Source organism: Arachis ipaensis, chromosome B04 (assembly GCF_000816755.2).
Source record: "Arachis ipaensis cultivar K30076 chromosome B04, Araip1.1, whole genome shotgun sequence".
Taxonomy (NCBI): Eukaryota; Viridiplantae; Streptophyta; class Magnoliopsida; order Fabales; family Fabaceae; genus Arachis; species Arachis ipaensis.
In genome coordinates, this window is record NC_029788.2 from 27,076,145 (window position 1) to 27,086,666 (window position 10,522).

General features: G+C 36.0%; 1 protein-coding gene across 1 annotated transcript; it reads right to left on the bottom strand.

The window, feature by feature from the left end:
• LOC107639174 (subtilisin-like protease SBT2.6) lies at positions 2,736–10,322 on the bottom strand. The gene is made up of 12 exons (XM_016342617.2): positions 9,882–10,322; positions 9,133–9,361; positions 8,544–8,688; positions 8,034–8,428; positions 7,476–7,571; positions 7,304–7,376; positions 6,681–6,966; positions 5,781–6,062; positions 5,568–5,611; positions 5,087–5,354; positions 3,992–4,273; positions 2,736–3,402 (listed from the first exon to the last, which is right to left on the bottom strand). The coding sequence occupies exons 2-12, from the start codon at positions 9,312–9,314 to the stop codon at positions 2,993–2,995; spliced, it is 2,463 nt and encodes an 820-aa protein (XP_016198103.1). The 5' UTR covers positions 9,315–9,361; positions 9,882–10,322; the 3' UTR covers positions 2,736–2,992.

Consider the following 10,522-nt stretch of genomic DNA (forward strand, 5'->3'; position numbering starts at 1 on the left):
AAAATATTTCTACTCTTAAAATTTTTGGAGATTGATTTGGATACACGTGTGTTTCCCATATAATTATCGACTAATGATGAAGTTCAATTCACGTCAAGAGAGATGTTACATATCATTTTATAACTAAAAGTATATACATAATTAACTGAAATTTTCATTTGATTACTGTGTTTGCTTTTCGTGTTTTTTACATACCATTAGAATAAAATTGGCAATCATTTATATGTCATCATTTGCAAAAGTTGTTATTTCACGTGATTTTGGTAATTTTGATAGGGTGTTAAATTAAATATGTATCAAAATTTTAGTTTGGAGAGTAGATACGATGTTTTTGAAAAAAAAAAGTGGGCTTAATCCAAAAATTACTTAATGTCTGCGTTAAAATTAATTGCATCGAAATACTGGTGATAAATTATAGCAAATGAAAAGAAGTACGTAAAATAAATGAAAGTTTTAAATAAAGAGTAAACTACCATTTGTATCCACGAAAGTTAAAAACACTGACACATCTATCCATTAAAAAAAGAAATTACCATTTGTACCCATAAAACATGAGTTTTATATAACAAAATTATTCAAACACTAAAAAATCACATAACCCCAAATTACCATTATCATCATCTGCATCATCTTTTCCCCTCTACCACCACCACCACTAACCCCATCCTCTCTCTCTCCTTCCATTTTTTGAGGTTGTCGCCACCGCCAGAGTCTGTCAACTCTGCCAACTCCTTCCTCTCTCTCTCTCTCTTCTTCAAATGGTTATGTGATGTAGGTTCAATGGTCTCTGGGTTTGTAGACTGGAAAAGAGCGGGTGAAACCGCAGACTGGACAAGGGCTGGAGCTCTGTGTCAGCGAGAGATGGAGGGCTAGTTGGAACGGGTTGGGGCAGGGGTAGCGATCAAGCAGCGGCGGCGGCTCTAGGGTTGCGAAAGGCGGCAAAAACAGAAGGCGATGGTGGTCCTGGGCTCGCGGCGGTGAGGCGAGGGGAAGAAGAAGAAAGAGAGAGGAAAAGGATGGAAGAGGAAAGAAAGGGGAAAAGGACGCGGCGCCAACAAGTGGAGGTTGGGTGGGACTTGATGGCACTAGCGACTGTTGAGTGCCGCGGCGGTGGTTACGCAGAGGAGCAGAGAAGGGAACAGGGGTGAGAAGAGGCGAGAGAGAGGAAGAAGAGAGGAAATCGGGTGAGGGGGCGATAACTTGGTGGTCACTGGTGGTGGTGTGGTGGTCTAAGACAATTTAGTTTTTCTATTATTGTTGTTGTTGCTGCTTTATGTGAAAAGAAGATGATAATGGAGGTATAGTGGTGGTGGTGGTGATGGTAGTGATGAAGGAAATGAGGTGGTGGTGCCTTTGAACTCAAAGTTTGGCTCAGGCGAGGACGAGACAGGGAAGGAGAGAAGAAGGGGTGGATGATGCGGATGATGATAAGGGTAACTTGGGGCTTTTATGTAATTTTTTAGTGTTTGGATAATTTTGTTATATGGAACTCATGTTTTATGGATACAAATGGTAATTTCTTTTTTTATGGGTAGATATGTCAGCGTTTTCAATTTTTATGGGTAGAAATGGTAGTTTACTCTTAAATAAATGAAAGAATAAAATTGAAATTGAAAGAAAGCAAAATAACAATAAAATATTGAAAGCTAAGAAGAAAAATGAAAAGAAACGAATTAAAACGAAAAAAGAAAACAAAGGAAAATAAAAATAGACTCTTAACACTCACATGTATTTGTACTCCATGATCTTCCGTTGCGTCGTTGGGACCAGAAATTTTTGTAGAATTTGGTGTGATAATGAAGTTTTTTTGATTGAAATCCTCTAACTCTTCTCTTATTTATATATCACTAGTTGTGGACTACAAAATACTACTCGATTGACACGATCTAACTTCCCCTTTTTTCTCGGGCTTTCACAATCCACGACCTTGCTTTGACTGTGAAGGACCTTGTCCCCCCAAAATTTATATCCATGTTCTCAACTCAGCTTGAAAATCAAGTAAAAGTCTTAATGTTCAAGAAAAAACAATAACTTTTTCAACTTGTTTCCCATGGGTTGAAAATCTTCGACTTCAATGCTCTTGCATCATCTTTCTTCGACTTCGACTTGCTCATATCTTCATCTGATATTAGTTCTAACTAATTCCTCATATCGACACAATTCATAGTCCAAACTCATCCTAGTCGATGAATCCATTTTTTAGCACCAACAGTTGTTAAACAGGTTGTTGGATCAAATCATTATGTTAGCATGGCAAAATATTTCCAAAATGTCTAAATAAAATCTTGTATTCTTACTTTATTTCACTAATCTTTTGACTTCAGCAACACTCCACTTGGGAATTTTTTACTCCTTTAAAAACTGTTTGTTCGTGAGAAAATCAGTAGTCTTAGACCATATAATTAGTTATCCATATGTTTGTATCTAGTTAGGCTAAGTACAACACACCTTTTGAGTGTGGTTTTTCTCCGGATCCTGCATTAACGCGGAATGCTTTTGCATCGGATTACTTTTTTTTTTGTTTATGCTTGTATGCTTGTATCTTGTTAAATCCAAAACAGTTAATATTCTCATCAGCTATAAATTAATAAATATAATGCATTTTAGAAGAGCCAAATCCCTCATTTAGATATATGCTGAGCCAATGCAATTACTCCAGTGGTAGATGCTGTATTCCCAACTATATTCTAAATCCCAATTTCCCTTAATTATGAATTGCAGCAAGCAAGCAATTGTGGGAGGAAGGGAAACATGTGTGAAGAAGACATTTCACAAAGCAGCTTCTCAAGAAAGCACTTGAGAATGAGAACAGTAGCAAAACTTTATATGTTGAGTCTCTCCGCCTTTTACACTTGCTTACCTTTACAGTTTACAACCTATATATTCAAGATCACATATGAATAAATCTTAAAGGACATACCTTATTTCTCCACAAGTTACAAAGAATATTACAAACATAGCTTTGAGCTTTGAACTTTGAGACCAAATTAAGCTATCTTGAGTATCCATTGGCCAGAACAGGGATCCTCACCTTGTGACCTCTGCTCCCTTTCATCAAAACCTCACCAAAGCTATAGGTTCCGGTCACTGACCGAACTGTTAGTGTCACGGTAAACTTACGCGATGCGCCTGGTCTGATGGTCATTGCTGGAGGATTGACTTCAATGGCAACTGCAGGGTCCATTCTAGCTGTATTCACATATGTTTCTTCTTCCCCTGCAACATTTGTGACGGTTCGGGTGACAACTCGAGTTCTTACTAGATGGGAGACTGTAACGGAAGGACTGTTTAGATTTGCTGGGTTGCCCATTGTGTTGTTGCATGGTGTGTTTGTATAATTCTTTATCTCATGAATGTCGATGCCGGGTGTTGTGCACAAGAACCCTAGATAATCATTGTATCCTGCAAAATTAATTAGGTGGTTTTATTATTCATTTATCTTTAGGTTTTCACTTCATGATATAATATTCAAAATCATTTAGGGAAGACTCACATTATTTAAATAAGTTATTTTATTGGATTTTAATAAGTTAAAAGCAAGTGAAGACAATAGGAAACAGAAGATCCACATCTAGTAAAGATATTTTTAAGAACTGATTTGAAAGAGGTATGCAGAATACCCTTTATTTTATTACTTTGATGAAGATTTACCATTTCCATTCTAGTTGTCATGATAATGACTTTATTTTAATTTGGACAAGATTCCATTCTGATAAATTTCAAATTCGTTTTGCAAAACATATTAAGCATCCCAAACTGGCACTGCATAGATGTCCCGGCCCCAATGCCAGTTTCTTGTTTATCATTCTTATTCTTTCTGGCTAACTCTTCAAATCAGATTCATCAAAATTCAGTTCAAATAAATTCTTGAATTTTACTTACCTTGATTCTCATATCTATGTAAATTCATGTTTCAGAACATTATCCTGACAAGACTAAAGTATAGAAAATAAAAAAATAAAGGTTATCTAAGAGGGAAGAAGTAATAAACCTGCATCAAAGATTAGCCCAGGGTCCAAAGCATCTCTTGGATTAACATGTCCACTCCCATAATCAAAAGGAGTAGCTTTTACTAGCTTCATCGCCTGTGTTTCAGAATATTGCTGTGCTAGAATAGGATTTCCTGCTCTGTCTAGAGTTGTTGATGTCGTCATCAAGGCTGATTTGATGGCGGCAGGGCTCCAATGTGGATGTTTCTGCTTTATGAGAGCCGCAATGCCGGCTATATGTGGAGCAGCCATGCTAGTTCCAGATATCATGGCAAATCCCTCTCCTGCTTAAACAAAAATCACTTAACATAAATCAAATCCTATAGCATATTGATATCTTTGCTACAATGTTTTTCTTCCACCCTCCTCAATCATGCAATGGTTCTTTCAATAATACTATAAAACTACAGAAGCGCACCCCATTTTCCAACAATGATATCATAGTAAGGGCCCATTTTGTTAGCCAAATTTAGATTCTAAGCAGACTATAATGAGAAGTTTACTGGGACATTTATTTAAAAGGTAAAGAAGTGACTATTTGTCTAAATTAATCTATGTGGTCAGAAAGGACGATAGAATCATACCTCAGGTGATTCGAGTGTGTAAGATGTATAGATGAAAGTAAGAATAGGCCAAATAAATAGAGGAAGAACAAGACCAAAAAGGATAAACAAAACCACTGAAAAGGGTTTAAACTTCAATTTCAATGGTCTGTCTAGACATTTGACAGGGCATATCATCTTTTGATCGATGTAATTAACACTACCTAGTGGAAAAATTGTTGTTGCTATTATTGTAATCTTAGAACAAAAATAAAACATGAAACTTCAAAATCAATTATTAGAGGAATTTTAGCCTATTAAGGTCATGTGCATGTTCTTGTTTCTGCGACTAGGCTGTCCTATGTCGGTATCAAATGTTGCTGTTATCAATGAATTTCCCAGATTATTAACATGGACAAAAATAAGAAGAAATCATGTTTGCCCCATCAATCAACTCAGCTAGCCCTATGGTGCAGTTCAAATGTTTATATATAGGCTGAAATTTCAAGACATCGGCTACTAAGGGGACAACAACTTAATCAAACCATTACTTACCAATATAATTTGGTTCATCAGTTCCATTTAGAGACCAAGCACCCCAAATTAATGATCCCGGTGCCAATATATCTGGCTTGAGAAGATCTGCCTCTTGGAAATTAAAGTCCTTTATATTTGGTCCTCTTGCAGAGAATAAAGCCACCTGTGGTGCAGACTTATGAAGAATAGGCATCAAACCATCCCCAATTTTTCCAGTACCTTTGAAACTCTTCACCCTTCCAGTCCAGTCTCTTGGAGTGGAGATTTTATAATAATCTATTAGTTCCTGAAAATGATGATTTCAAATACAAAATGATATTATAAATATCACATACTTTGTCATCATTAAGAAAAGTGCTAGAAGCATATAAAATAAGTATTAGAAAACAATAATAGCAAAGTGCCTGATTGTGGAATAACTTAAACAGATGGAAAAGCGTAGCAGTCATATATTTGGTCCGCCCCAAAATAAATATATAAGCAAAGACAAGTCAAGTACCTTTGACTTGCTGACATCTGCGATAACAATACTAGGAATGCCAATAAGGACGAATACAAAGATGATCTAAAATATAGATCTAGATATCTGTAGTAGTAGACATCTCAGATTAAATAATTACAAAATTCTTATCACCAAAGTAATATATAATAAAAAATCTGTAAGATCTCTGAAAGGATCTTGGAGTACATATATATTGATTAATGTTAGATGCAGGGACTGGATCAAATTTTGCTCCAGGAGAAACAGTTTCAACACAGAGAACAAATCCAGCTGCACCAAGAGACTTCGCTGTTTCTGAAACCTTTTTTATTGATGCAGAACCAACTACAAAGTTGAAAGAATAACCACAAAGAAGAATGTTCCCCTTTATCAAGTTCTTGTTTAGAAGTTCAGGTCTCTGGCAATCCGTGGGATTGTACTTCATAACTGAGGAGTCTAGCACAACATCATTTGCAGCAACTAATGTGTATGATTGGTTAAAATGTGTAGAAGCTGCCCAAAGCCGTGCCAAAGAATGGAGACAACCATAAATATACTTCGCACATAAGCATGGAATTACAGAAGAATAGTGATAACCAAACAAAACAAAGCTATTGGCCAATTTCACTACTGACTATATTTTTTCATTAATACTAATATTAAAATCATCCTACTATTCTTTCTTTTGAGAAAAAGGAAATAAGTAGATAAAGAGAATAGAATGATATTAGCATTTTCTGCTAGCTACTGGCACCAGCATCAACAAGGAAAAAGCAGTACCAAAACTCTCTAATGATCAGAAAAGTAAAACACTTAAGCTGGTAAAATGATTTTTACATTTTTCCAACTATTGTACAGAAACACACTGTAGCCTATTCCAATCCTTAGTCCCAAGGAGATCTTTACCTACCCTATAAATAATTGATGTTATCCATAGAAGAAAATTATATGCATGTTTTCTCATTCTTTTCTGTTTTCATTGTAGCACTCAAAAGAGCAATGTTGATATAATCAATAAAAATGAGTCATAACTGAAAAGAGACTTATTCTACACGAGACTTCTCTTTCTGTTTACATTCTCCTTCTAATAGTTACAACCCAATAAACGTAGTGGGAAGTTGGAAAACTTACGTGATAGACCAATTCCAGCCAAGATTTTACCATCTCCAAGAGTCAGATGATTTTTATATCTACGATCATCAATTGCTGCAGCTACGGATGCTATCCATGGACTATACGAAACTAAAGTCTTAGGAAAGGGGCCACCATTTCCGGCAGCCTGTGCAACAAAGACACCAGCTTTCACAGCTCCAAGAAGCGTAGCATCAAATGGGTTTAAATAAGTGGTTTTGGTGGTTGCTGGAGGACTGTTGGGTCCAACAGAAAGGCTGAGTATATCAACCCCATCATGTACAGCCTGTAAACTCTCAAATTTAAACAGTTAGACATGTTGGGCTGAAACACTATCCCTTAAAAAGTAAAGACTGCATAACAGATTTCATCTAATGCCAAACTTGAGTGTTGAATTTAGAGTAACTTTAAAAAAGAAAAAAACTTCTTAAAAGCATCTCCTCTTGAGCAATCCAGTGTAATGGCTAGCAATTTTTAAAAGAGAATATAACGTAACAGTATTTTCCAACCTCAGTTAATGAACCAAGAGAACTCAAAAATCTTGGGAAAATATATATTCTGTTGAACAATTGAACATTCGGAGATGAAAGATTGAGAAAAGTATTATAATTATAGGTGTATACCTGATCAATTGCAGCAACTACATCTGCAATGAAACCTCCAAAGAGTCTATAGAGTGCTTTGTACACAGCAATCCTGAAGACAAACATAACAGATGTCTAACTCTAATGCAACAAAAAGGATTACATTTCCCAGTTTCATAAACAATTCATCTAGGGAATTATCGTTCCTCACCTGGCACGAGGAGCCATTCCACTTGCTTTCCCAAATTCATGTCCATGCATCCTCACAGGAATTCCATTTCTTCCAGCCGCAATAGAGGCAGTATGACTGCGAAATGAAGATGCAAAGATGATCAAGGAATTGTTCAATGAAAATCGTTTACCAACTAAGAAGATAAGGTTTCAAGCACGAATGCCAATACTATCCACTTCAAATGTTTTAAAGACAGACAGAAGAACTGGAATTGTGTAGTCTTTGCAAACTGGAAAGGTTAAGATTATATTTCAATTTCAGCTCCGCATCACTTTCAAGTTATAAGGATGCATCCCATTCTCAACCTTGAGTAGATGTTCCAGAAATCCCACGAAAATTCATGATAGGATTTCCATTTTGAGCTATACTGACCAATTAATCTATTAGATAGCAATATTTACTCCATGTAGAAACAAAAACAAAGAGATAAACACCGGTTGCTTTAATTCTGAGCAAAGGACTCGTCATAGTATAACAGAAGAGGGAATCAGAGTTTCAAAGTAAGATGGTAATGAAAAGTAAAATAGGGTCTCTTACCTTCCATGCCCATCCCCGTCCAAAGGAGAAGCAAAATCAACTATAGGGTTAAATGCCCCAGCAGCTATTGCAGCTTGAGCAAAATGCTGTGCTCCTATAATCTTCCCATTACAGAAACTTCTCTTAGTCTCCGGGTCAACTTCACATTTTCCTCTATACGTTGGAAGTGGCCCATATGGTTCAGTATTATAAGTGACAAAGCTGGGATGGTGAGGATATATCCCAGAGTCCACAAATCCAATCACTATGTTTTCTCCGGCTCGATCATAGCCACCTCCTGTCGGCCACACTCCAGTTGGAAGCCCCAAAAATTGTGGTGTATGTGTTGTAAGTCTCTTCACTTTCCAGTCCCTCACAACAGATTTAACACCAGGAGCATGTCTAAGAGTTTCTGCCTACTAATATAAGAGCAGAACACAAGGAAATTAGTGTGCAGAAATGAGTTTGGAAAAGAAAAAAATATTGTTTACTACCAATTGAAGAATACTAGAAAGATCATAAAGACATCACCTGCTCTGGGGAAAGATGCACAGCAAACCCATTTATAAGATGTCGATAGCTATAGAGTTTTGTGTACGTCCCAGCATCAAACAACATTTCAAGTAGCATATCATGTCTTTTCTCAAGGTGGCGTGCATAAGAAGTGACCAATTCACTGCAAGAAGTTCAAAATAGTACAGAAAGCGGAGAAATTAGCAACGCAGAAATCAGTATCCAGTTCTTGATCCAGCAAACATTTAGCATTTACTTATGCACATCACAAACTTTAGTAAATATCTCCAATAACAGAGTTATGGTGAAGTTACCCTATATTAGAAAATAAAAATGTAAATATCTCCAATATTTATGTTAACTTAAGCTTGGAAGAACAACTTATATAAGAAATTATTGCCAATAATTCATTATTCTAAAGTCTTAACCGCTTAAAACCATTACATTCTTTGTTTCCAGAGTGCATAAATTCATTCATGCAGAATTAGTCCAATTACAATCTTGAACGAAAACAAAGTTTTTCCAACCGTTTAGATTCTTTGTTGATTGAATTGTTGTGATTATTAAGAAACATAAAAAACTGGAGAATATATTCAAATGCAAGTACCTTGTGGTATCGATCTTCTCATCAGATTCCACAGCAGTAGCTTCAAACCCATCGATACCGCCGGTGTAACTTATGATAGGCTCACCTTCAACGGTTACTATATAAACCTCTGCCTTCCCAGGTTCAAGAATATTGGCCAATATAATTATTATAAATATACACCAAAACTCCACCAACCTCATTTTTCAAATTATTGGAGTTCCCAACTTGAATAGCTTAAGCTTGAGATCTGTTTCATCATACATCAGTGTCATTAGACAAAATAATTAGAAGTATAAAATAGCAAAGAAAAGAGAGAATAATCAAAGCCAAACTGAGTAATTAACAACAACAATAACATTGATACCAAGTCAAGACAGTAAATTACTAATTTTTAGAAATAGAATGTGTTAGTTTATATATACAAATAAAAATGTTTTCATAATCTAATATTCCTGACACTGATAGCAGATTAACATAAAATAAACCAAGAGTTCCTAAAATATTCTTTAAATAAATATTTATACAGCAGAGCGTGTGACAAAAATATTGAGAGAGAGAGAGAGAGAGACAGAGAGAGGACGCACAAAAAAATTATTACAAAAACAAATCCGCAAATTTCTGATATTAGAAAAAAAAAAACAGAGTAACCAGAACTCGCAATAACAAAAATAGAATGACTAATCAGGGAAAGAAGGTTCAACATTCACAATAACAAATCATTAGGAATGAAGAATGAGGAATGAAGCAAAAATAGAAAGCAGTTATACCAATGTGACAGACTGTATGATGATCGAAGCAGAAGAGCAAGCTACAACTGTAAAAAGGAGATTAGAAGATTCATATCGCGGACATTGCGGCGCAGAATAAAGTGATAACAAGAAGTAGAAGAAGCAAAGAATCGTCGGCAACAAGAAGAAGAAGAAGAAGAGAAAAGCGAGAATGGAGTGTGAGTGTATATGTATGTATGTATGGGATGGGTGTAGTCTATTGTAGTAAGAGAGTGGACACCATGGTTGGGTGGATTCACGAGCACGCCATTGGAGTGGCGATCTAGATCGGGTGCAGAGGAGTGCACCTCCACTTCCCGTGATCGGAGATCTAACGGTCACCGTTTAGTGCCATGCTCTGTGGAACTGTACTCACAGACTGGGTGACAGTGAGTGAGTGAAGGAAGTGAAAAAATAAAAATAAGCTAAGGTGTGGGGTGTGGAGCATGGGTCAGGGTCAGGGTCACACTCTCACATGTTTTTTTATCAGAGACATGATAATTTTATGATAATTTTCCTTGTAATAAGACAACCTTATGGAAAATTTTGTAATATATTTATAATCTTCAACTAAAATAAATTATTAATAAAATTTTTAGAAGGTTTTGTGATAAATTTAAAGATTTCGAAAAAAAGTATTA